The sequence below is a fragment of the Acomys russatus genome, chromosome 24 (assembly GCF_903995435.1).
Source record: "Acomys russatus chromosome 24, mAcoRus1.1, whole genome shotgun sequence".
NCBI classification, from domain to species: Eukaryota; Metazoa; Chordata; class Mammalia; order Rodentia; family Muridae; genus Acomys; species Acomys russatus.
This window is the reverse complement of record NC_067160.1, coordinates 16,186,506-16,213,963: the sequence shown is the minus strand read 5'-3', so window position 1 is coordinate 16,213,963 and position 27,458 is coordinate 16,186,506. Positions and strand designations below refer to the sequence as shown.

At 43.8% G+C, this 27,458-nt stretch overlaps 1 protein-coding gene across 4 annotated transcripts; it reads left to right on the top strand.

The window, feature by feature from the left end:
* The first annotated feature begins 2,772 nt into the window (after positions 1 to 2,772).
* Erich2 (glutamate rich 2) lies at positions 2,773 to 26,574 on the top strand. 4 transcript variants are annotated; one of them, XM_051166692.1, is made up of 12 exons: positions 2,794 to 3,448; positions 3,565 to 3,610; positions 10,074 to 10,109; positions 11,870 to 11,900; positions 12,567 to 12,615; positions 12,833 to 12,869; positions 14,621 to 14,713; positions 18,249 to 18,346; positions 20,504 to 20,685; positions 22,769 to 22,826; positions 25,417 to 25,488; positions 26,435 to 26,574. In XM_051166692.1, exons 1-12 carry the CDS (start codon positions 3,004 to 3,006, stop codon positions 26,572 to 26,574), a joined length of 1,287 nt encoding a protein of 428 aa, XP_051022649.1. In that variant the 5' UTR covers positions 2,794 to 3,003. The 4 variants fall into 4 exon arrangements, with proteins under 4 accessions (XP_051022650.1, XP_051022649.1, XP_051022648.1 ...); XM_051166691.1 differs by having other exon boundaries at positions 2,800 to 3,448; positions 18,204 to 18,346; XM_051166694.1 differs by lacking the exon at positions 2,794 to 3,448 and having other exon boundaries at positions 3,470 to 3,610; positions 18,204 to 18,346.
* The last annotated feature ends 884 nt before the right edge of the window (positions 26,575 to 27,458 follow it).

Below are 27,458 nucleotides of genomic sequence, written 5' to 3'. Positions count from 1 at the left end.
CTATAATAAAACTCTCTAAATGCAATAATCAACTTCCATGTTTGTTAACTAAAACTAATTACAGGATGTGTTAAGTCTAGTGCCTTCTAGGAGTGTGTATGTGGTGATTTTGTTTAGAAGAAATACGCCTTTAGGTTAGGGTAAGATACAAAGTGTTTCACGTGAGAAGATAAATGAAAGAAATGCGCACCAGCCCTGTGCTGGAAATTAAACACCATCCTTAGCATTTTAACTGTGAGAAGAGGAAGTGGGGTAATTTGCATAGACTTCAAACAATCTCACAACTATTGAGCAAACCAGAAAATCCTGGAAAGAATTAGAGCTAGAAGCCAAAGTCAATACACTTCAAACAGCCTCGGTGTTTCCCAGCAACTAGCAAGAAAGCATCTTCTGCTAGCTTCACACTTTGTACAAAATAAATATTAAGTCTGTTGTTGGTACTTTTCCAAAAAGTTAATATTTTACAGTTCAGAATTTTAGTTTAAGTCTGCCTTTGAAGCTCAAAGAATGCCTTTTGAAGTTATGTTTTCATAGACCTAGGAATTTGGTCTGAGAATGAAAGATGTCATCAAAGATTTATTTACAAAGATGGTCATCAAAACTTTATTTTTTTTTCTTCTAAAGACAGGGTTGTTTTTCAAGACAGAGTTTTTCTGTGTACCCGGCTGTCCTCGAACTCACAGATCTGCCTGCCTCTTATACCTGAAAACCTTATTTCTTAGTTATGCACTCTTCAGCACACACATTTCATGCCCAGCATACAAGCCTTGTTAGCAGCTCCCAGCTTTTTCAGAAACAATAAATAAGGAGAAAAGTTAGAAATTTTTGAATCGGGGATTTATTGAGCAAGTTATAAATAAGTTGTACTATGTCATATATATGTATATATATGTCATTAAAATATTTTTGAAGACTAAAGATGTTGGGAAAACAAGAGAAAATATTAAACAACAACCAAAAAAAAGGATACCAACATATATATATATGCACAAAAGAGGTCTAGAAGTAAAAAAATAGAATTAGTGACAGGGGTTACTACTGGGCAGTAGAATTCTGAGTAGTTTAAGTATTTTATAGTTGGATTTTTTTTTTTTTAATGCTGTAAATTGTCCCAGGGTTTTTTGTTTGGGAGGGAGCCTGTCTGCTTTGTTTTCAGTGCTCAGCACTAAGCCCAGGACTGCAATATGCTAGGCAAGTACTAACCTACACCTCAATCCCCACATTAGTTTTATACTCAGAAAACATTAAATGTTATTAGAACACTTTTTTGTATCATGCTATGCTCACCTTTAGATCCATAATAAAAATTATCCACTAAAAATCACGGAACTGGAGCTCAAGATGTAGCTCAGTGGTAGCCTGCTTGCCTAAGGTGTACAAAGCCTGGGATCCAATCTCTAGGACCATCCACCAACAAACAAAAAACAACAAAACAAACCCAGGGGGTTTAAAACTGAGAACCTGCTGTGGAGCGATACTGTGTTTGTATGCCAATCTGACTTTCTCTTTCACTTCTTTAACACAACCCCTCACTAGGCAGATACTTAGATAAACGTATTCAGTGTCCAAGTGCCAGAGCTAAACTTTGGTTTTATATTTGAGCATTATGTCAATCACAACTTCTGCACAAAGGTTATAATAGAGATAGGCAGTTATTTCTGATGTTATGCAGATGAAGACAAAATGTAAGGCTTTTTAATCAGAGTGAGGTAAGATACCCATTATGGGGTTGACAGCGTTACTCTGAAAGTCCGTTGTTTTATTTAGATGCATACTGCAGCAGAACGGATTCTATTACCTAAGAGCTGCCATTTAGTCTGTAAATAGTTTCTGAGACATAGGAGATATAGGAACAATAGACACGTCTTGAAAATCCTGCACTGTATAGACTGGCTTGAAACTCTCTTTTGGGGTGTAGCAGGTAGACAGCTTAATCAGGTCAGCTTGAAACTGTCGTACATAAAGTAGGACCATGTGTGCAGCAAGGCCACTATCACCTGCTTATTAATACCAAGCAAATGTAACAAAAACAATGTCTTTAAAACATAATAAAGAAATACACTTTCCCTTTGCCTTTACGGAGAAAGATCTTAGGTAAAAACTTAAAGACATCTGGTATGTTGTGGAGTGTCTCCTGTCCTACAATAACGGAAGTCGTGGCTTGCTTGGATCTCATCAAACAAGACATGCATTCGTCAACTTCATTGAGTTCCTTAATCTTCCACTCTAGCTCCCCCCCCCCCTTTTTTTTCCCTGTCATCCACGACTCAAAGAGCTGTAGAGAATACCTGGATGGATGAATGATGAGAGAATTTAAAAATAACTGAAGATAACTGAAACTCTGTAATACTTGTGGTTCTGAATGATTCTGCTACTTCTATTTTTTTAAAATAATATCATAATTAAAGCATTTTCTATACATTGAAACTCACCATCAGGTAAAGAGCCCAGAGAGTGCTTAATATAGTAAATATATCTCTTATATTCTAGCCACTACGTGAAATTCGAATCCAGGTTTGATTACAACAACCGAGTCTCCCTTCAAAACTCGTTGCCTAGCAACAAATTCTCCGTGTCCAAGGAGAGCGGTTACCCATTTCTCCTGCCCCAGAAGATAAGCTAGAGAGACAAGTGAGATTTTCTAACAGAGAGTCCTCCCACCCTCTTTTATGACCGAAGCAGTGAAGCAGAAGACCTCCTCCGACTGGCTGAGGTGCTTCAGTAGCAGCCCGGGCGCGAAAGGGAACCCAGACTTGGCCCGGGCTGGGTGGGAAAGGCGAGTCTGGTTCTAAACACCTGAACCGATCCCTAGGAGAACTGATGTCTAGACCCCCAGGAAACCCATAATCTTCTAGGGGCGATCTCAGGTGCAGGGGATTTCTGTTCACCTACATCCAGAGGCAACCATCCCTCCCAACTCAAGGCATCTTTTCTTCCACAAGTTGCAACCCTCAAAAGGCCACCTCGCCCCTTTCCCTCTGCCACATAGAGTCAGGATCAGGTATGGACACCGACCTTCCAGTCTCCCTGTCTCCGGCCTTTCTCAAAGTAACCAGGGTACGTGCTCAAGCCTGCCCCAGGGTAGGCGCCACCAACTTGCCCCGCAGCGTGACCCCCAGACCCTCAGGGCGCTGGGCCACTCGTGCCTCCCGCCCTGCCCTCCGCGTGGGTACAGCAGCTGGCCCCGCCCCAACCTCGTCCCCGCCGCGCGCCCAGCGCCCCACCCCGGGCCCGCCGCGCTCAGCTACGCTCGCCCCACCGCTGCGTGCCCCCGCCACGTCGCTGGGCGGCTCCCGCGGCTCCCGGGGCTCTAGCGGCAGCACCTCCGGTCTCCATGGCGACGCGGCGAACCAGGCTTGTAGCACTGAATCAAGCGCTAGCGGCGAGCGGGCCTGGACCTCCTCCTGGTCAGCTCTTCGCGGGATCTCCTTGGCAGGGCCTCCAGCGGGTAAGCAGAGCCGCAGTGACAGCGAGTAAAACTTCCCCGCGCTCCCACGAGTGGCGGGACCCAGCCCTCACCTCCCACGGCGCCTAACTCTGAAAACTTCTCTGCTACTACTCCAGGTTGGGGTTCTGGAGCCCCACGGCTGTCGAGGCATCGCCCGAGAAGGTAGGATGCGCGGCTGAGAGGAGGGGAGGTCTGCGTGGTTTGTGTGGGCATCTCCCCCTGCTACCAAAGTGAAAACCGTCACGTTCTGTTCCAGGGCTTCCAGCCCCGCCCTAGTCCCCCGGGTTGTCCGCGGTTCTTTTACTTATATTTGCAAACAATTTAATTTAATTTTTTTTTTCGAGACAGGGTTTCTCTGTGTAGCCTTGGCCATCCTGGACTCACTTTGTAGACCAGGCTGGCCTCGAACTCACAGCGATCCGCCTGCCTCTGCCTCCCGAGTGCTGGGATTAAAGGCGTGCGCCACCACGCCCGGCTCAATTTAATGGTTTATAGCGATGAGCATCCCTGGCTTGGTCTCTACCTGTAACTTGTTTGGCCATAGCAATGTGAATTTTGGCCCTTCTGGATCGTCCAAGAGGAGGATTCGCACTAAATCCAATCTGAATGATTTTAAAAGTCCAAAAATCAAGTTTCTGATTTCCGACTCCTTGAACTACTCTGCCTCACGCCCGAATAACATTTAAATGAAACGTAGCACAGTGACATCGGAACTTGCTGAAACTGTTTGTTCTTGCCCTAAGAAAGTTGCTTTAACTATTTTAAATAATTTGTTTCGTTCTCCTAAAACCCACAGTTGATGGCTCCTGAATCTTTAATATATAGTTATACAATATAAATATTTACATGTATATTTATATTTACTGGGGTTTTGGGTTTTTGTTTTACTCTCCAGAAAACCACCTCAGCAGAAATGATCTCTAACTGTTGAGATTCCAGAGCTAAGCCCACACTCTCCTGGACATTCCCACTGCACCCTCTACAGAATCCCAGCCTCTTACCTCTTGCCCTGCAGTGAAGTTTACTTCCTGCTTCCTGGTCCAAGCAGTCTCAGGGTTCAAGTAAAACTGGTTTAATTCCTGAGTACTGGGGTCAGGATTGTCCTTGCAAGGCCCGGTGACAGGTGATGACAGCAGTCGGGGGGAGCTGAAGTGGTTTCCTTCTATTCCCAGTTAAGTTCAGTTGTTGTGTATGTTTACCTGTACAGGAGCCTCGGGGTACATGACTATCTTTAATACACATTTTATACTTAAAAGAGCTGAGTTACAGGTTGGTTCAGGAACTGACTAAACATTACAAGATCTGTTGAGATTTGAACACAGTCTGCTTCCAGCAAGCTGCTGTCCTGTCAAGGAGGAAATACAGTTTATATTTAAGTACTTCCGGGTATAAAGTGATGGATGATCTCGCTGTATGTGTTTGAGACTGTACGGTAAAATGTGCCTGGGTTGTGCTATGCCTCCTCACCACAGTTGCAGGACAGAACATGTACCTGTCAGTCTATTCTCTGCCAGTCAGAATGCAAGGTTGTTTATAAAAGCAAATAGGATAAAAGGGTCAAAGGTAGCTGCATGAATACAACAAAGGAAAAATGCTATGTCTTCTATTATCACAAGGGAAACCTAAAATAAAAATTTGGAGAATCTGAATATTCGGTGTTATCAACTCATTGGATAAGAGGCTAGTGGACCTTGCAGTCCACATGGAACCTGAGTGGCCCCACTGGCTTCTGGTTAGTGGCATATGCCTAGAGGCAAATGTATATGAGATATCGTACATCTGTTTTTGGGGTACTGCGTCTTCTGAATCGGGGTGTTTTCTGTCAGCTTGAGCTAACCACATTTCACACGCTCAGCTCCTGCACAGGGCTAGTGGCTGCCATGTTGAACAGCTGGACTCTACTGGCTTATACGTTGTATTCTATGTTATTTTCCAGTTCTGCTCTTTTCAGCAAGTGTCCCGTCCAGCAGGACCAGTAATTACGGGGTCGCGAGGGGAGCCATACCTGAGGGATGGGACGGGAAAGAAAGAGGCGAGACCAAGTAGCGTTCCTATCAAGGTCCGTTTATTGAATCAAAAGCAAAAGCTTATATGGGGTGGAGGCAGGAACTAAGCAGTAGGAGGGGCCCGAGAATGTATCTAGATAATACCATCAGGGGAACATTCTGTGGTTTGTCTCGGAACCAGTTTCTATCTTATCTTAGCTAACTATCTCTCGGAAAGTCCCGAGCTAACCTGCTAAACAACATCTGCAGGGGCTGAAAGGAGGAAGTTAGCTTTGGACCGGGGCACCAGCATCTTTCCATAGCCAGTAGACTCCTTTAACCTTGAATGACCCTGGGCTGGCTCCGAACATAGTGCTTACTGAGCATCGCCTCGTGCGGTGTAGAGTGCGCTAACCCTAGAGATAGGCAAATACATGAAGTCCCTTCTCAGAACTCTAGCTGGCGAGAAGACAAAGAATAAATAAATACATGAGTGAAACTATGACTGAGCTCATATTTGGCTTCATGGAAGACTTCTAGCCCTCTATTTTTCTTTTATCCTTTATTTTTTCTTTTCTTTAATTTTTTTTTTTAAGACAGCGCTAGTATTTAGCCCAGATTGGCCTGGGAGTGATGTTCCAAATACCCCTGCCTCAACCCACTGGGATTATTGGCATATACCACCATACCCAGCCACACAATGGAGCTTGGTGCTGGGGTCCAGGCCAGTCAGCACCTGATGACCTGATGACTTGATACTGATGTAGGATACACACTTACAGCTAAGAAACAGTTTCTCTCACTCTCTGTCTCTTTCTTCTTCTCTCATACTGAAGATGGGACACGGGAATCTTGCATATGCTAAGCAATGACCTGCCACTGACGACAATTGTTGTTTGCCCAGGCTTGCCTTGAACTTGGCTGGTCTGGAACTCGCAGTCCTGCTGCTCAAGCCCTCCTGCAGTCTCAGGCGGTTTTTTGTTGTTGTTTTGTTTTGCTTTGTTTGTTGTTTGTTAGTTTGTTTTGTTTGTTTTGGTTTTTTCTTTTTCTTTTGCTACTGTGCTGGGCTAAGAACTAGTTTCCTTTCTCAAGATCCTTTCTCTGCAGTTGTGGTCATTCCTGAATTCTCTAGCCAAGTCTCCATGTTGGGTATGTGCATACCGGTGCTTCTCATCTGTTTCTTGGATGCTTTGAACAGGATTCTACCCTTGGGCTTCTCTTGTTACCCGCAGATGATGCAGCTCAGTACAGTTCTGTTTCTGGATGCAGGCTATGAGTCACCATAGTCTGCGGGCTGTCGGCCAGCACTTTCTCTGAACTCTTATCTGGTCTTCCTGCCTCTGTGCTCTCTCAAATTTACCTGCCACCAAAGTTCTGGGATCAACTTATTCATCTGATCTTCTTCAAAGCTTTGACTTTGGTTTACATTGCCCAGTAGTTACAGCATGTGGCAATTAATGGCATTTTTACCTTGTCCCCACCAACATTTCCAACTTCCTCTGCAGACATTCCCGAACACTGAGCTGGGCCATTGCTATTGCTACCTGACTGTGGCCCCTACTTGGTTAAATGTCACCTGCACAGTGCCACTCAGGTGGCATCCTATGGAGAAAGATCCAATATTACAGTGCTGCAAGCTTGTGCGGGGGGTGGGGGGTGGGGAGAGGTTGGGGGGGGGGGATTCTCTTCCATTTATTCAACACTTCTCAGTTAACATGCCCATAGGCTATGCTAATTCTGTTATCAGAGCTCTTACTGCAGGGTACCAGGGATGAGAGCAAGAAGAGCCATTGTAGTCAAGGAAGTAGTCAAAGTTTCTTTTGGTCTCAGATAACAAAAACAACAAACTCTACAACCCAATCTCGGTTCAAGAAAAATGAGAAATTAACTGTCTGGCCCATGGTAGGGACAGAGGTTGAGTGGAAACAAGGACTTCAGACAGTTTTAGAGATGTGTGTGCCTCCTGTATTTATGCTCATTCTTTCCCTCTCCCTCCCTCTCCGCCCTCTCCTTTCCTCTCCTCCGACCTCTCTTCAAGAGCTTCTCATTTCTCAACCTGGAGTTCTAGACTCACATTATGCCAATGCTATGACAGTCCTGGTTGGAAAACCTCAGAGAGAGTTTATGATGAGCTAAGCTTGGCTCACAGGCATGCCACTGGGCCTGTCACTGTTAGCTTATGAATTACCACAGTGGGTGTCCTAGCTGGATGTTCATCATGCTGTGATGAAGTACCATGACCAAAGCAACGTGGAGAGGAAAGGGTTTATTTGGCTTACACTGCCACATAACTGTCCGTCACTGAGGTAAGTCAGGCCTGGAACTCAAATGAGGCAGAACCTGGAGGCAGGAACTGATGCAGAGGCCTTGGAGGGATGCTACTTACTGGCTTGCTCAGCCTGCTTTCTTATAGAAGCCAGGACCACCGGCCCAGGGATGGCACCACCCACAAGGGGCTGGATCCTTTCCCATCAACCACTGATTAAGAACATGCTCCGCAGGTTGCCCATAGCCCATCTTATGGGAGCATTTTCTCAATTGAGGTGCCCTCCTCTCAGATGACACTAGCTCCCGTCAAGGAGCCATAAAACCAGCCAGCACAGTGTGGGTGCTGTTGTAGTTGGGCAGCTAGATCTGCCATAAAATCTGGGGATAGTGACTACATTGTTTATGGGTTCTTGTAGAAAACTACAGCTATGGAAGAAATGCAAGAAACAGAGAATAGGTGCTGGGTCTTGGCAGTGGCACTGGAGGGGAGTTTAGGAACAGCTCAGTTAATGGCCTTTCTCCTCAGTCTTTCCACTTCTGATCCTGGTGTTCGCTATTATCTCAATTTTAACAGTATAGGAAATCACACTGTAGCCCCCAAGAAGCCTTGGACAGCGTGCCAAAGCCTGAACAAGAACGTGTCTCTTCCTTGAGATGCTGAACTTCTCAAAAGCAGGAAATCTTCACCTTTGTGTCTGCACAGCTTAGCACAGACTTGGGATGTGTGGCAGGTGCTCACAGAAAGTTTGCTTTTCTGTTTTGGTGCTGAGGGAGAAACTTAGCACCACCCCACACATGCCCGCTGCACAGCACTCTTCCTCTAAACTACAACCCCGGCCTGGATGTTTGTTTTAAATAGATGTAGGATGTTACCTGTGGATTGGACACTGTCATAATTATTCCCTTTGACAGAGGGACTGTTCCAAAATCCAGAGGGTACCCAGGCCTTCCATGTTCAGTGTTATATGTTGACTCTGTTTCTTAGTAATTAAACTTTATTATGCAACCCAACTAGCTTATAAAAGAAGGAAAAAGGTTAAAGGGACGAAAGAGTGAACCTTCCGGTAGCCGTTCCACGGGACGGATCCTTAGGTGTCTCTCTGGCCGGCGTGCTGATCCAGCTTGTCCGCTGCTGCCTGCACGCTCTCCCTGCAGCCGACTTTGTTTTTTCTCCCTTCCCCAACTCCCTCAGTCACGTGGGAAGGACCAGCTCCTTCTCCCGGTGAGGGTCCATTAGAAAGACAATAGTCCAGGTGGGGTTCCCAGGTCTGCTTCCTGAATTCCAAACCCAGGATGGCTCCACTCAGTCTGTCACAAGGTATTCATGGGGTGCCCAAGGGTAAAGCCCGCCAAGACTGCTCCCACCTGTGACAAAGCTTACTCCTTCCCACAGTTATATCATTTTTCATGGGCCAATGATCTGTGTTGCTATGTATCAGCTCTCAGGACTGAGGTAGCTGTGTAAGCTAACTAAAAGTCTTCAAAGCCAGCATGCTCGTCTCAGCCACAGCTTGTGTTTTGTTTCCCCAAACAATCTTAACCCAAAGCACATGAAGGCGTGGTGGTGGTGGTGGTGGTGGTAACAGTATGTGTGCCAAGGCTCTGTGTTAAACCCCTCATCTAGTTTACCCCACTTGATCTTCTCAGCTGTCCAGAGACGTCAACCCCATCGTTAATCTCCATTTTTCAGGTGGAAAAGCCAAAGCTCTAAAAAAGTTAAGTCACTTTCCAAGCTCACCCCATGGCGGCAGAACCAGCTTTGAATCTGGTTTCTTACCAAGGACCCAGGCTCCTGAGCGTTACTGAGGCCTAAGGAATTCAGTGCTAGAATGAGAGAGGCCCAGTGGACGCCTGTCTCCTTGGGAACGATACAGCTGGATTGAGGAGCGTCTAGATCTCTCCATCAAGATCTGAGCTCTTCCTGTCCAGATTTTCCCTTCGTTGCCTGATAGGGCAGTTCAAGTTAGGGCTGCAGTCCGTGCAGCCTGCAGCTGGCAGGGGTGGGGGCTCTAACTGGGAAGGTCATGCTCCGCCTGTCTTACCAGGAACTGTGTCCACAGGACTGGAGGAAGCAGTGGGGCCATTTAGTTCATCATTGCATTGTGTCATCCTAGCCTAGAGAGCCAGAGGGAAAGCTTTCCTTTGTCCTACTTTGCTGTTACCAGCTAGCTTCCCTCAAAAGATTCCTTGCTCTTCTGGCACACTGTGGCTTTCTATTAACTTATTTATTATCTTCTTGGTCAGGGTTCCCAGAATGCAAAGCCTGAGGTGAAAGGTTAGAAATGCTTTGCTCAAGAATGAGAATCTATGTGAGAAAGACAGTTGAAAAGGGAGCAATACCAACTAATGACCCATTGCTTTGTTATCCACAGTCTTGGCCCTGAGTTTTGTATTCCTGAAATCCACAGGTATGTAATAATAACCATTTTAAAAGTCTGGTTTGAGGCCCAGGCACGAGAGCACAGATCTATAATCCCAGTGTTTGAGAGGCAGGTGGATCTCTGTAAGTTCAAACCACCTGGCTCTCCTTGATAAGTTCTAGTCAGCTCAGTCAGAGCTACCAAGTGACACCCTGTCTCAGAAACAAACAAAAAGTCTGCCTTGGCATGTGGAGTCCGGGGTGGGGGTGGGGGTAGAGAAGTGAATTGCTAACATATGCTATAATTAAATGTGATCTTTTCCATAAGTTTAAAAAATTAAATAAGAGGGGAGGTGGGTCAATTGTTACAAAATTAAATGAAATTTATCTAGATATATAAAGGGCTCCACAGTGGCGGAAAAATCAATCCTATAACTAGTAACCTAGAAAGCAACAGTAACAACAACAACAGAAAAAACTGAGAGAAAACATTAAACTTCTATTAGTAAAAGCATGTGAAGATTTATGAGATGAAAATTAAAATGTGTCATTGGATAAGAGACCAAATTGTACACACACATTTAAAAATAATATTTTAATAATTAAAGTCCATATCCTAAATGTGGACGCCTTCCACCTCCATCTGGCTCACGGGTACCCTAAAACGTACCTTTTGTTGCCCCAGCAAACTGGACAGTGGTGGAGATACAATTCTCAGGTTTGGCTGTTGAACTTGGGGGGAGAAGTATAAATGTGAGCAGACATGAAATTAGGATTTTCGCCCAGCTAGGTGGGCCTGCCACTGCTGCTATTTTAGTCTAGACCTGGAATACAAGATAAAGAAACAGACCGGTGACAGAGCTAGGGGACAGAACACACCGCTGTCCAGGGTAAAGTCATCCATGCAGCTCTGTTTACATGGGCTCTAAGATGAGAAGAAAATTGACTCCTTGAGACCAGTGCTTACTAATGCTGAAACCCTTTAAGACAGTTCCTCATGGGGTGATGATCCCCAGCTACAAAATTGTTTTTGTTGCTGCTTTATAACTGTAATTTTGTTACTGTTAATAATTGTAGTATAAGGCTGATGGCACATGCCTTTAATCCCAGCACTTGGGAGGCAGAGGCAGGCGGATCACTGTGAGTTCGAGGCCAGCCTGGTCTACAAAGTGAGTCTCGGACAGCCAAGGCTACACAGGAAAACTCTGTCTCAGAAAAAAGAAAGAAAGAAAGAAAGAAAGAAAATAGTGTTAAAATGACAGTATTCTCCAAAAGTATTCTACAGACTCAATATATTCTCACAAAATCCAAGGTAGAAAGAACTGTAGTATAGGGCTGGAAAGATGGCTCAGAGGTTAAGAGCGCTGCCTGCTCTTCCAAAGGTCCTGAGTTCAATACCCAGCCAACCACATGGTGGCTCACAACCATCTATAGTGAGATCTGGTGCCTTTTTCTGTTAGGCAGGTGTACATGCAAGTAGAATACTGTATACAAAATAAATAAATCTTTTAACAAAAGAATTGTAGTATATATTATAAATAGATAAAGTCCATATGCAAAAAAGAAAAAAAGTAATGTAAGTATTTGTACTTTCCAACAGTCTTATGCAACGCCTACGAAAGGATGGGATGCCCCCCAAAGGGATCATGACAGGTTGAAAACCACTGCTCTAGACTTTATGACTTCATTCCTTAACCCATGCTCAACAGCCTGAGGACAGTTTTGTGTTTCTTTCATTTGTACTGACACTTAAACAAGTGTTTAGAAACTTACAAAGTAAATATCTTGTCTGTTTCTTTGTTTTTCCAGAAACTACCTAGACAAGAAGGAAGTTGTAAAGGTAAAGGATACAGGGCTGGGGGTGTGACTCAGTTGCATAGCATGCACACAGGGAACCCCGCTTTCAGCTCCCGGCCTCTGTAAACTGGCATGGTTGCACAAGCCTTGCCCTCGTGCTTTCTTTGTTTGTGAGCCTACCTTTATACTGGCCAAGTCCTAACACTTGGGAGGGGAAAGCAGAGAGATTAGTTTGAGGGCTAGTGGTGGTGAATGCCTTTAATCCCAGCACTTGGGAGGCAGATGCAGGCGACTTTGTGAGTTCGAGGACAGCCTGGTCTACCAAGTGAGTTCCAGGAAAGCCGTAGCTGCATAGAGAAACCCTGTCTCAAAAAACAAAACAAACAAAGCAAAACAAAAAGTTAAGGCTCATCCATGGTTACATAATAAGATCAAGGCCAGCCATGAATGCATAAATATGCCTTGTCTCAAAAAAAAAAAAAAAAAAGTAAATAAAATGCATATTGCTGGAGGTTCTTGTTTTTTGTTTTGTTTTTTCTAGAATTCTTGGGGCCAACTTTACCATCAATTTATAAGATTCAAAAATAATTTGCGTTAGTATATATTACACAATAGAAATGTTTACATAAAGCTCTTAATATATTTTTCCAAATACTTCAAAGCAAAATAATAATGATAATTCTAGTTTTTATTTCTGCTTTTATTTTAGGCACCAAAAAGCAGACAGAATGGTAGGTTGATAGTGTTTGCTCCAAAGGGTAAATGATTTATTACTTAGAATGTGTTTGACTATGATTTTGTTCTAAATATTAAAAAGAATATTGAAATTGTTGGAATTGGTTGTATAACTCAACAGTGAAATCCTCTGTTATCTATCTTTTTTTAAAAACTTAACTATTTCTCAATTAATTAAAATTTTATGCTAGAGACAGCACTGCTGAAAAAAATACTAAATATTTTTATCTTCTCTTTCAGAAAAAGTGATGACAGATCCAAATAAAGAAATGTCACAGTAAGAAAATGTCTTTGGCCTTGCCTTTTAAGTAATTAGAAGTAGATAAAGCAAACCATTTGTCATCCAATTAAACTTGCAAAGGCAGCTGCGCATGGATGGGCTGCAGTTATTACTTAAGTAGAGGCATATTTAAAATTAAGCTGTGAAGAAATGAAAACTAGGTGAGCCCCACTTCTGCCTCTAGTACTTAAACATATTGTTTTCTGTCTACTCTGTTTTTTTATTTGTTTAATTTCCACTACTCTTTCCTGTTTCCCTTTGATCCTACTTCCTTCTTTAGAATATCTCAGTAATACTTAAATTAAGTAAGTACTTAATTTAAAATTAGTATCCTCAGCTCATTTAAGATGCAACATTAGACCTACATAAAGAAAAAACAATCACCTTGAATAGTTGAAGATACTGATATTTGAAATCACAGTGTAGATCAATTAATTGCTGACTATAACAGAGTCAGTTCCAGTACTTCATGATACAAATGTTTACTACCTCTTGGGTAAAAATATGATGTTTATTTAATGAAAAATTACAGTTTGAATATTGTCCTTAAAACAAATTCCTAGGGCTGGAGAGATGGTTCACCATGCAGAACCTTTTCCTGAGAGTCCAGGTTTGATACATGGTGGCTCAGCACCATCTGTAACTCAGGGAATCCAGCGCCCTCTTCTGGCCCTTTCTCATGCTGCACCCATATGGTGCACAGATACATGCAGGCAAAGCACCCATACACATAAAATAAAATGAAAGGAAGTGCAAGTGCCGGTGCCAGGCCTGGCCACCTCAGTTAAGTTCCCACAGCACACGTGGTCAAAGGAGAGATACAGTTTCCAGGAATTCATATATATGATGGCACTCTTGGGGGCTGTGGATACATTGCCTGAAGTCCTGGCTTATTTTGAGTACTGTTCAAAATTTATGAGAAAAATTCTACTCTACCCAACATATGTCAATTGCTGTACTGGAATAGATAAAAAATGTTCATCTTCACTTTTGCTGCAAGCTTTATACATCATGTAAATAAATAAACAAGTGTGTGTGTGTGTGTGTGTGTGTGTGTGTGTGTGTACACACTTGGGCAGTGGTGGTGCACACCTTTAGTCCCAGCACTTGGGAGGCAGAGGAAGTCGAATCTCTGAGTTCAAGGCCAGCCTGGTCTACAGATGGAGTTCCAGGACAGTCAGGACTACAGAGAAACCCTGTCTCAAGAAAACAAAACAAAACAAAAAAGCCACAAAAGAACTTAATTCCATAGAGCCTGGCGTGAGCCGCATTTGTGAAGGTCAGGAGACACTTCTACTAGTCGATTCTTCTCTCCTGCCGTCGGTCCTGGGGCTCCACCAGCTCACCAGGCTTGGCAGCAAGTGCCTACCCCTGCTCTGCCACCTCAGCACCCTGTATATTCTGCATTAAAGAGAAAGTAATAGGTAACAGATCAGGATCAGAGGGCTTAAATCTGTTTCAAATTATAGTCCACCAGAAAAAAAACTATATAAAGCATTTCCATGTACATACACACACGTGTATGCACCCTGTTATCACATAGCTGAAAGATACTCAGAGAGCATGAGGCACAGTGTTCAGTAGTAATGGAGCAGGCCATTGGTGGGAATAAGTGACCGTGTGTGTGTGTGTGTGTGTGTGTGTGTGTGTGTGTGTGTGTGTGTGTCTGTGTGTGTCTGTGTGGGTGTGTTACAGCCTTTTCTAAAATGAATGCTAAGCTGTTTTCTCATTTTTACTTCACTTTTAAGAAAATGCTTTGGACACAGACCAAGACCGGCAAGCAAGATTTATACTTCCCCACTGCAGATTTCCCCGGGTGTAACTAATACATTCTCAGCAAAGTAAGATTTAAATGGTTTTGGTTTTTGACCCATGGGTAATTGATATAAATCACTTAAGATAAAATTTACATTGTAATTTTCCTGAAAATACTATTCTAATAACAATTGAAGGACGTTTTCTAAATTGCCGAATATAGTCCTTTAAAACTAAAGGAAATGCTAAAATTTAGGATATCTACCCACCAGCATCACCAAGTTCTGCTGGACTGTCTAACCTGAGTAACCTTGTAGCTTTCAGAACTACTTAATTAAATACCTCCCACGTCCAAAGGATGTAGGTACATACAGTAAAACTTGAAATCTTTCTTCCATTGTCACTGTTGTGAAAGCAATGAAACTTTTAACTGTTTCCTTAAGTAGTTAGCGCTCTTAATATCACAAACATGATTCTTTCCAAAAGGAAGTCAGTAGGCTTTTCGGGGGAGGAGTGTTTGGTTCTGTTTGTTTGTTTGTTTTTTGAGACAGGGTCTCACTAGGTAGCTCAGGCTGTCCCGGATCTCACTATGTAGACCAGGCTGTCCTCTAACTCACAGAGACCCACCTGCCTCTGCTTCCCTGGTTTGGGATCAAAGGCATGCTCCACCACGCCCTGCTAAAGTCAGTAGTGTTTAGTTGGAGAAAAGGTTGAATTTCTGGCCTCTGGTAATTTGAGTGTCTACACTGTAGATACTGCAGGAAGTGAGGAGCAGAGGGCTTGTGCTTTGCTGTTAACATCACGATTGAGTCAGTTCTCAGGGAGGTTTTGGTCCCGAGTGTTCATGGCTGCTGCTTACAACAGTAGCATTGCATGCAGCCACAGGACAGTGAACTTGTCGCCTGCCTCCTTGTGTTTAGGATTAACCGGGGACTCCAAACTACTCATATCCGCAGGTCTGTGCGCCTAGCACCCTACTCGGGGATCTGCCGGCACCCTGTTGCCCGGAGTCTTAGGCACATATACTGTCTCATATTGATTTCAGCTAATGTCAGTTTCATCAATGTCTTTCTTTTCTTGGTGATACATAAGACCACCAATAATGTCTTACAATAATGGAATCTAAGAGTCAACAAAATAATGTCATTAGTGAAGAAAAAGGCACAAAACCCCTTTTCCTAGAGGTGATTTGACCTCTTGTAGATTCTGGCAATTGGTTGGTTGTATGGCAGCCTAAGAATGGTCCTGCCATCCAGGAAGTGGAGGACTCAGTGAGCTCTCAGTGTCAGGCGCCTCAGTGGATGCTCTGACGCAACTAGAAGAGCAAAGGGTCAGATGCTTGAGTCTTCTTCCTGGGCCTCTGTGTCCAGAGAAGGGAGTGTGTTGGTTTGCCCCTGATGTCATTTTTATCTCTCTTTTTAAAAAAATATTTATGTGTACAAAGTGTGAGCTATCATCATGGCATCCTCACCTACGTCACACTTCCTTCTCAGTTACGCTCCTCCCCCACTGCCACCTGTTCCCTTTCTTTCCCCCAGTCAGCCTCGCTTTCTACTTTTGTTTTCCATGTATTCTCTTACCCTATTTCTTATTACTCTTGAGATTGCTTTCTTCCCCTTCCATATAAGCACATGTATAAACACACACACATATGTATATGTACACATACATGTAGCTTTAAAGTTGGGTTCACATCTGAGAGAAAACAGGATCTGTCTTTCCTTCTGATTCTGGCTTCTTTCTCTTTACACAGTGATTTCCAGTGCATCCATTTTCCTGCAAATATTTCCAGTAATATTGTGATTTTACTTTTCTTTAATGATATATAACGGGCTCAGGATTTTCAATTTTCAGACAGGGTACTGTGTAGCCCTGGCTGCCTTGGAATTCACTATGTAGACCGGGCTAGCCTCCAACTCAAAACCGTCACTGCCTCTGCCTCACAAGTGCTGGGGTTAAAGGCGTGCACCACCGTGTCTGGCTTGTCAGTGTGTCACACTTCATTATACGCACACGCACCCTGTGTTTTCTTTACATGTCCATGCTGTCTTAGTTAGACTTACATTTCTTTTTTATTTTTTTTTTTATTTAATTTTTAAAAATTTATGTGTGTTGGTATGAGGGTATCAGATCTTGGAGTTACAGACAGTTGTGAGCTGCCATGTGGGTGCTGGGAATTGAACCCAGTTCCTTTGGAAGAGCAGGCAGTGCTCTTAACCACTGAGCCATCTCTCCAGCCCCTAGACTTACATTTCTATGATGAAACACCATGACCAAGGTAACTTAAGAAGAAAGCATTTAGCTGGGTGCTTGCTTACAGTTTCAGAAGGTGAGTCCATGGCCATTATTATGAGTGAGGCAGCAGGAAGGACAGAATGGTGCTGGAGCGGTGGCTGAGAGCTCACCTCTGATCCACAAGTTACAGGCAGAAAGAGCAAGGCTGGGCCTGTATAGACTTTTGAATCCTCAAAGCCTACCTCCAGTGACACACCTGCTGCAACAAGGCCACACCTTCTCCGATAAGCCACACCTCCCAACCCTTCTCAAACAGTTCCACTAACTGGGAACCAGACATTCAAACATATGAGTAGATAGGGGCCATTCTTATTCAAAGCATCACGTATCCATTGATGAATATTAGACTGGTTCCACTTCATGGCTATGGCGAATAGTACAGCAATAAACATGGCTCTCGTTTGTTCATTGGGGTATGTTGGCTTAGACTTTTCTGGGTAAGCAGCCAAGAATAGGATAGCTTAATCAAATATCCTGGGGAAATAAAAGCTCCATTCTTGCATCTGCTAAAGAATTTAAAAAAGCAGGTCAAACCATTTGTAAAGTCAAAACCCAAGGGCCAGCAAGAGAGAACAGAAGGCAAAAAGAAGTTTGTCACCCAGCCTGGAACTTGCTTTGTAGACCAGGCTGACCTCAAACTCAGAGATCCTCCTGCCTCTGCCTCCCAAGTGCTGGGATGAAAGGCATGCGCCACCACTGCCCAGCTGACACTGAAAGATTCTTAACAAAGATTTGTATTGTTTTCCCCCCATAAGCATAGATGCGCCTCTCTGTGGATGGAGTGTGCCCTACCCAGAATGCCTTGTCTGCATAGGCAGTGTCTTGGTGTGAAGTTACAAATGTAACAGCTACAAGGGGCTGTTTTATAGCCGTGGGGTTAATATTAGTGATGGAACCTTACCATGATGCAAGTGCAGGCACCTATTTACAGACTGCAAAAGCCATGCAAGGCTGATTTCCTTAAGTAGTTTTATGTCACCACACCCTGACAAACCAAAAACATTTTCATAAGTGATTCTCTTAGATGCCCTATGCTGCAGCTCTGAGAAGATTCTATGAATCGTTATGCAATAATAAGTACCAAGCAGGAATAGTTTTTCATGAGCAATAAAATTACGCTTTTCCAAATAAGAGCCAGCGTTCTATTTAAGTCTCCATTTGTTTGGTATGCCATACTGTGATTTTCTTTGAATCATAGTATACACATGTGTTTTATGAACTTTTCTAAAACGAAGAGCACTGTGACTGATGAGATGTTTCACTGTCTGCTTTAACGGTTAGAAAAGAAACCTCTTCAAAGAAGACTGAAGACCTTCACTCTTTTAGGACTGAAAACAGATCATCATCCAGGAGTATTGAAAATAAAGATGTCCTAAATCGGCAGTCCGACCTGTGGTCATCTTCCTTCCTGAAAGAATGTGCAGGTAACAAGTAGCACTTGTCTTGCTCAATTGGGTAACTGTGGCTTCTGTTTTAGCCCACCGGCCATGACCTTTGGACATGAGTTGACAGCACTGTAGCTCTGAGGTTGGTCAAAGGAGACAATACGTTCAGACTCACATACTGAGTTATTTGATATACAGCCAGATAGGACATCTGTGCATGGACATTATATAGGATGACCATTACAAGGCATTAAATCCTCGAATGCATTAAAATACTATGAAAACCTAACAAGCCAGAGTACTAGGTACCAGTTTGAAAGCTGGATACGGTTGTCAAAGCAGACACTGATCTTTCTTTTAGGAAGTGCACGTTCTAAGGGAGATCGTTGGCCAGTTCTTTGAAAGTAAGTCTTCACCAGTGGAAGGATGGATATAGATGTGGCTTCCTTACAGAAAGGCATGCTGTTGAGACGCTAAAGATAACTGAAACCCTGCCACGTACAACACGGATGAAGTGGAGATGTCCATATTAAATGAAACAAGGCAGGCAGAGAAAGACAGTGCCAAAAGGCTCTCATCAGTGGGACCAGTAGTTAGGACTGGGAAAAGAAGGGCCGAGGAGGGCTGAGGGAAGCTGGCGCTGGAGACAAGGAAAATGTACTGTTTCAAAAAATTAGGTTAATAAAATTTGTTTTCACCATAACAAAGTATGTTTAATCTGATTTAAACATTACAAAGCGTAAGCATGCATCAAAGCGTCACAAGATGCTCCATGAATACATGCAAATTATTTTTCAAGACAGGGTTTCTCTGTGTAGCCCTGGCTGCCTTGGAGCTCACTCTGTTGACCAGGCTGGCCTCGCACTCATAGATCTGCCTGCCTCTGCCTCCAGAAGACTGGGATCAAAGGTGTGCGCCACCACAACCGTCACACCTGGCTGAATGCATGCAGTTTGTATCAATACTTTAAAAATGAAATTTTTACAGCGATGTGAAACATCCACAGGAGAGATAATCTGAGGCTGTAAGACGGGCTACAGTGAAATTAACAGCACCCAGGAGAGACCACTTTGGATACAGAGGTTAGGGAACTTCCCCCACAAGGCTGAGTGTCTGTAAATTGAATGAGAGCATCCCTGTGACGTCGCAGGATGGTCTTAATCACCTATTATGACCTTCCTTTGATGACATCAGTATGGTGAGGTGGTCCACAGACCAGGTGCCCTCTGGAGGGTCAGGAGAGTGTGGCTCAATGGAGACTGTGGAGGAGACAAAAGCAGGTAAATGGGCACCCTCTCAAGAGCCAGCATCCTTCTACGGGCTGGCACGTTTGGCTTAGAATCGCTTTTATCTTTTTTCCTTCTTCCTAGTCTGTGTTTTCCCAGCCTGTCTTCTTGGTGCTGCCTCCTGAATGTCTTCGTTTTCTCTGAGTACCTCATGCCTATGGCCCTGTCAGAGAAGAAACCGTAGACATTCAGACTCCTCTGAGAAGGGGCCGAGCCTAAGGCGTCCACCCGACAATGCTTCCCATGTGGACACATTAGAAGAAACAGAGTAAACAGTCTTAAATTTCCCTAATAGTAAACTTTAATGTATTTTAGGAAAGAAAAATGTAGAAATTCGTTAAGAGTATTAACTCTAGCCATACTGACTCCCAGACCAAGTGGGGTTGCCTCAAGAACTTTAATACTGGGTTGTTTTACCTCTTTGCCCCCAGTTTCTTCATCAGTAGATGGGCTAGAAACACTATCCTGCTAGAGAGATAGATGCTCAACAGTTAAGACCACTAGCTGCTCTTCCAGAGGACCCTGGTTCAATTCCCAGCACCCACCCACGCGCCTACCTACCTACCTACCCACCCAGCAGCTCACAACGGTCTGTGACTACAGTTCCAGGGGATCTGACACCCTCACACAGATGTGAATATAGACCAGTGCACACAGAATTAAATTACATTAAAGGTTTGTTTTCAAAAAGCAACCCTGCCTCAAAGAACTAATAAATAAATGAAACACTAAGCATAACACTGAGGTGTTGACAGAGGTAAATGAACTAATTAATATGCATGCAGACGGAGGGAGTAAGGATGTCTGTGGGCTGATTGGTTTTAATCAGTTTCATGGGTGCTAATACGATCTGGTCCAATTTAACACCTCAACTTTCTATGGTTTACTGGTTACGTGTGTTCTGTTTAAGGTGAAGTGGGCAAGGATTTGGTCCTTGCAAAGCAGGAGAAAAATAGTGAGTGTTGCCTTGAGGACATTGAGGAGAAGCTGTCAGATTCGACAGATGGTGATGGAGAAGATGATACCAATGGTGAAGAAGATGAAGTCCCCACCAAGAAGGAGACTCGTGCCCCGCTGGAGCTAATGGCAGAAGTAAGTTTTGGTGTTTGTGGTATTAGTGGAGTAGTTTACAAATACTGATATAATTAAACAGGATGCAATCTTATTAGGTAGATTTAATGAATTAGTATGTATTAATTATTTTTAAATTAGCCAATTTTTTGAGACACATTCTTTTCCTAAGCCTGGGGCTTTCATTTTCCTGGCTTAGCTGGAAGCCAGCAAACCCTAGAGGTCCTGCCTCCATCCTACCCTGCCCACACCCAGAGCTGGGCTCTCAAAGTATGGACAACTCATGGCTTGTTTCCCAGTGCTTGGATCAGAATTCTGGTCCGTATGACTGTGAAGTCAGCACTCTTAACCACTGACCACTCTGTCTGGCCCCCAGAACATAGTTATAAATGCTTCAATGCAATTAAAAGTGTTCACTAAATATTAATATCAGAAACTAGGAAAACTACAAACAAGAACTGAAGAAGCTGGTTAAAATTGAGATTAAAAGAAACAAGTAAACAGATCAAGCACTAGGGATTTTAAACTGTGCAGAGATAAGCCAATACATATCATAATTAAAATGAAAGCAGAATAGCCTAGGCTTCATAGTACACACTTATGATCCCAGACCCTTGGGGGAGCGTGGTGGGAGCAGGAAGAAGGAACAAGACTTTAGCTACAGAATTTGAGGCCCGCTTGGGTTACTTGAGACCTTGTCTCAAATAAATAAAGTTCAGAGAGAAATTATAGCTACAAAGAGGGGTGAAAATAAAAGAGTTGGGGCTGGAGAGATGGCTCGGCGGTTGAGAGCACTCACTGCTTTTGCTGGAGACCTGACATTGGTTCCTGCATGTATACACCTTCCTGGCAGCTCACAACTGCCTGTAACGTCCAGGGGCTCTGATAGCCAATTCTGGCCTCTGTGGACAACAGGCACACACATGATGCCCATACATACATGCAGGCACTCACACATGCATAGGGTAAAAGCAAAAATTAAAATCTAAACCTTGGCTTATAAAATTCCTATATTGCACACATGTACTGCTTTTTAACCAGCAAAAGCAATAAACAGCCCAAGCAAAATGGTGATACATCAACACGCTGGAAGATACTGAGTTACAGAGCGTTGGTCCGAAGTTCTTTTCTCTGGTTTGTTTGGGTTTCTTTTTTAAAAGATTTATGTATCATTTGTGTATGTGTGCTTTCATGTGATCATGTGAACCACACACATGCACATGTCCTCAGGTCAGGAAGGAACCCTGGAGTTATGGCCGGTTATGACCACAATATGGGTGGTAGGAACAGAACCCTGGTCTTCTCAAGAGCAACAAGTGCTCTTAACTGCTGGAGCCATCTCCCCAGCCCCCACACTTTGTTTTAAACTAGTAGCTGCCATGTCGTCAGGCCCGACATTGGCAGAGGCGAACTGACCCTGAACCAAAGAAACATGTGAATGATGGGATGAACCTCAGTCGAATCAGCCGCCGCCTCCCCCTCCTCGTCCTCAGGCTGCTAAGGGACACAAAGACCTGGTGGCCAGGCAGTAGGGCGGCCTCCTTCACCACGCTCCATCATGTATCTTCAGATACAGAATGTGGCCTGGAGAGATGGCTCAATGGTAAGAGGATTCCCTGCCCTTCCAGAAGACCAGAGTTCGGTTCCCAGTATCCATTCCATGTAGCTCTTAACTCTGTAACTCCAGCTCCAGGGAATCCTACACCCTCTTCTGACCTCTGCAGGCACCTGCACATACATAGCATGTATTCAAACACACACACACACACACACACACACACACACACACACACACACTACACATGGAGAAATGTATAAATGTAAAAAGCAGAATGACTGGTGGCACACGCCTCTAATCCCAGCACTTGGGAGACAGAGGCAGGCAGGTGTCTTGAGGTCAAGGCCAACCTGGTCTGCAGAGTGAGTTCCAGCACAGGCAGAGAAACCCTGCCTTAAACAACAACAACAACAACAACAAAACAAACAAACAAACAAAAAACGAAATAAAGCAAGGGCGGACCTACCCATTCCTCAATTAATCATTTTTAGGGAGTTTACTTAAATTCTCTCTTGAAACCACTTATCTGAACAATTTGTTTTTCAGTTCCTGAGAGCAGAAATGGGCCGAGACTACCAGCTGGCAAAAAAATTGTGTCAGATGAGTAAGTACAGAGCACTTACCTTCTCCAGCCATTCCTTTGTTTCTAGAACAGATCCCATAATATGAAGATGGCTTAGCCATCCGAATCCAGTGAATTCTCTATTAGTGTCTCAGGGATCCTTTAGAATAAACGAGTTCAGTTAGTATATAAACTCACTGGGACTCTTAGCATAGCTCTTTGTGTATTAAACAGACCGATCGCTGTCCTGGAAAACAGACTGTTCATGACATAGGAGGCAGTAAATCGCTTTATGCTGCTAGTTTCAACCAAGCCAACCCCACAGTCAGGTCTAGTGTTGGACAGACAGTAAACTAACACGCAAATGGTGTGCCATGAGTGATTGGTGCAGTGGAGAATGCCAAAGTAAGGAAGAGGAAGAGAAGGTTCTAGAAGACCAAAAGGTTTCCACAGGATGGCCTAGAAGGCTTCACTCAGAGCTGGAGGACAGAACTGAGTTGTAGGAAGCCAGCCTGTGGACATCTGGAGGGATAAGGTACAAAGCAGGATGGACTACAGGTGTGCTGAGAGGTGGGGCCTGGAGGCAGCACCAGAAACTGGCATAGAGCAGACTAGGTAAGAGGCAAGTGCCAGCATACAAGGCAAGGGACATGACGTGGGCACAGGGCTGAGTAGGCTGCACAGACCTTTCCCCAGCTGAAGGACCGAGTGCTGGGGTTAAAGGTGTGTGCCACCACCCCGACCATCCTTTTAAAGTTGTAACAACAATAACAATTAATACTTATTATGGGAGGCAGGATAAGGAGACTGAAGCTAAACTGCCTGCATGAAATACTGAACAGGATCCCAGAGTGTTCCCAGAGGGCCCCTCGCTTTCCCGGGTGCCCAGACTGGCCTCTGTTTCCCTTATGGAGGTCCAGGTCAGTAAACCTCTCAAACAAAATGATGGAAATTTCCCTCAACTCATCACAGACCCTATTTGTCACCATCAGAGTCAGGACAGCTAGACCACTAGATTGAATATTGCTGGCTAAGCCGGAGAGCTGCTCCCATCCCTCCACTCGGACAGCCATAGTGGCCAGGCTGAGCTACAGGAGTAGCCAATCTCATATCTGATTCCATGAGATAATCCTAATCCTGGTAGGAAATTCCCTAAACTGTACTAAGAATTGTTAGTGTATTCCACTAAAAGGAGTCCATTATCAAAAAGGCTCAGAAAACCACAACCTGAATATGTGAATGGTCCGGTAAATCCTGTGTTTGCTCCTCCATGTAAACTTTACGTCCTCAACTGCAGTTGACTTAGTTTCCCATATACACATTAAGAAATGGATGGGAAGGGGCTAGAGAGATGATGGCTCAGGGGTTAAGAGCATTGGCTGTTCTTCCAGAGGACCCAGGTTCCGTTCCAAGCACCCACATGGCAGCTCACAACTGTCTGTAACTCCAAGATCTTATACCTTCACACATCCATGCAGGCAAAACACCAATGCACACATAAATAAATAAACGAAAAAAAGAAAGAAAAGAAAAGAAATGGGTGCAAAAAGGAACAAATCATAGAAACTACTCTTTAAAGAGGCTTTGCCTCACAGAAATCTTTAGACTGATGACAAGCTTATTTTAGTCTAACTTTAAACATAGAGAGAAGTAGTTTTACAAAAAAAATATTGGTTCAGAAGACACTTGAGGTCCTTACAAGGAACTTTTAAGCAGGCACATAGTACAGCTCAGACTGGTGACAAATGTTAGGCACCATTAGTGATTCAGAAATAGTCACTGTCCTGGTGAATTGAATCTTAAGGCCAGAGGATCAATTCCCCAGTGTCAGTGGGCCCTCCAACCATCCACAGTTACCTCTAATTTGGTGTTTAAGTGCTCCCTAGGAGGCCACCAAGATACTGCATGAGCAGGAAGTAGGTGTATGGAAAAGAAACAGAGGGTGATCTACAGAGTTTTGAAAAAAAATAGGGTGACTCTGAAATGAAATTCTGGCCTCTAGGATATTGGTAGCATATCAGCAAGCCCCCATGAAAGTAGTCCAAGGACTTAAAAGTTACAACGAGGTTCCGCAAAAGGGAAGATTAAGGGAAAAAAGTCGAGAAGAGGTACAGATTAGGGTCAAAGTTGTCAGAATAAAGAGAAAGAAATAACATCAAGTTCCCCTACTTGGAACATTGACACTCCTGTCATGGATGAGTTGGTCCAGGAAGAAAACGCTACTCTTTAGGGATAGATGGGACCTTTATGTAGACATTGTCACGTAAACACTGAGTGACTGAGATTGGGATGGAGGTTAGCAAATCCCTATCGCTCCTGCCCCGTCCTTTGTGAGGCTGTTGCCCTTCGGAGAATTTGCTTCTTGAAGAGCTTCTGGCCTGGGAAGGAAGCTCTTTTGAGGAGTCTGTGTGTTCTTTGGATAGGACGTAGGGAATACAGAGCATCGTTTCTCAGCTAAAACACCAAATATTAAGTGGAGAATTTTCTTTGTTCTCAGATGTGGTGCGATTGTGGCAGTTCTTGCTTTGTGCCTTTGCCTGCTCTCATTGACAGCTTCGATCAGTCTCACTCTAAGGGGCTGTGTGCTCAAACTGTGGATATTAATAGCATATGTTCTGTTGTCCGTTTTCAGTCCTAATCTATGAACCAGAAAATCCTGTTGCCAAGGAATTTTTCTCACTTATTGAAGAAATATTGCTGAAGGGTAATCTTACATTTTAAATTTATTTTTTCTCAAAGAACTGTAAATGGTGTTTTAAAAAAATTTATTAGATTGTGAAAACCCATCATCCCGAATGTTAAGGAATTGTCAAACTTAGTGCTTCTCACCCTTCCTAACGCTGCAAGCCTTTCATACAGTCCCTTCGTGTAATGATGGCCCCAACCATACAATTATTTTTGTTGCTATTTCATACCTGTAATTTTGCCACTGTTAGGAAGCATAATGTGAATAGCTTTCTTTTCTGATGGCCTTCGGGTGACCCTTTGAAAAGGTCTCAACTCCCAAAGGGGTCGAGACCCACAGGTTGAGAACCACTGGTCTGAGTGGGTGTTTTGAATAGTGTAGTGAAATCATCTGGCTTTCTACGTCAGGAAAGATGACTGCCCCAGTCTCTTCAGGTGCCCGAACAAAGCAGAGTGTGTAACTACACCCGTGTGTCACACCCATGTGTTACGTGTCTCACAATTTCCAGTGATACCAGGACCCTTTATGTTACCCTAAGCCAATTTCCCATACTCAGAATTTCTTTTCCCTTTTACAAAGGTCAGCTGGTTTTTTTTTTTTTTTTTTTTTTTTTTCTTATTTCTTTTTTGAGCAAGAGTATCAAAGTTAACCCTGAAATCATGATCCTCCTGCCTCAGCTTCTTAAGTTTTGGGATTACACTTACACCATCATGCCTGGATTTTTAAGGATCTCAGTGCCAATAGTAAAAGTTATTTTTAGAGACCCGTGTTTAGGTTAATTTTGGTCACACGAGCATCTACCCGCTAAGTCGATATGTTGGCTTTGTTGTTCTATTTTTGATGCTACACCGAGTTCAGCTCAATTTTTATATTCCCCAAACTACATGTTCCATGGTAAGCCATGAGCTGAGGAGAGAGTGGGCCCTGGGAGACAGCACTAGCCCCTCTCTCCTCTCTGTCACAGAGAAAGCACAGAAACATGAGGAAGAGGAAGAGGACAGTGATGAGGAGGACACGAGCAGTGAGAGTGAAACAGAAAGCAGTGAGGATGCCAGCTCCGACGACGACGACGACAGCTCCGACGAGTGCGAAGACGGGGCCTAAAGGTCGTTGCTGTGCAGAAATATTTTCCAGAGTGTATGCCATCAAATATAGATATAAAGAAGAGAGCTGCTGCGTGGTGTAGCTGTGGTTTCTTCCGTACAGCGTTCAAGCACTCTGCATTCTGGTTGGAGCTGCTCGCTCTCTCGTGCTCCAGGCAGGCCACTCAGGGGAGCAGGGCAGAAACGCAGCAACCGCTCCACACGCTTTGTTCCATCTTAACAACCCTAAGTAGTAAGTGTGTTATCCCCATTTTACAGGTGAGAAAATGAGGCATGGCGAGGGTAAACACTTTCACCAGTGTGAATCGCCTATTTGTAGGGTCTGGATTTGCGTCTGTGACATATGGCTCAACAGCGATGCTTTCAGTGACCCAACGCATCAAACGTTTAAAAAGAAAAAAAAAACCCATCTGTTCATGTAGCTTGTGGCAGTATCTGCAGTGCTCAGCTCCTCCGCCCTGGCAGAGAGTGTAACCTCCATGTTCATGACACAAGACTTTGGTGTTTTTTATTATTGTATCTCTAGAAACTGGTAAGTAACTGGAAAATAAAGAGGTGTGTGTGTGTGTGTCTGTGTGTGTGGGTACATATATAATCTCTAATGAATAAATGAATTGAAGGATAAGTGTTTATATTTTTTATACAACACTGGAAAGGTGTTATACTTACCTATCCATTGATTGTTATTTTTCTAATTATGTATTTTTTAAGACTTGTTTTATAGCGTGTGTGTGTGTATGTGTGTGTCTGTGTGTGTGTGAGTTCCCTAGAATTTGAGTTACAGGTGGCTGTGAACTACCTCATGTGTGTGGTGGGAACCAAACTGGAGTCCTATGTAAAAGTAGCTAGTTGCTCTTAACCACGACACCATCTCTGCAACCCTGA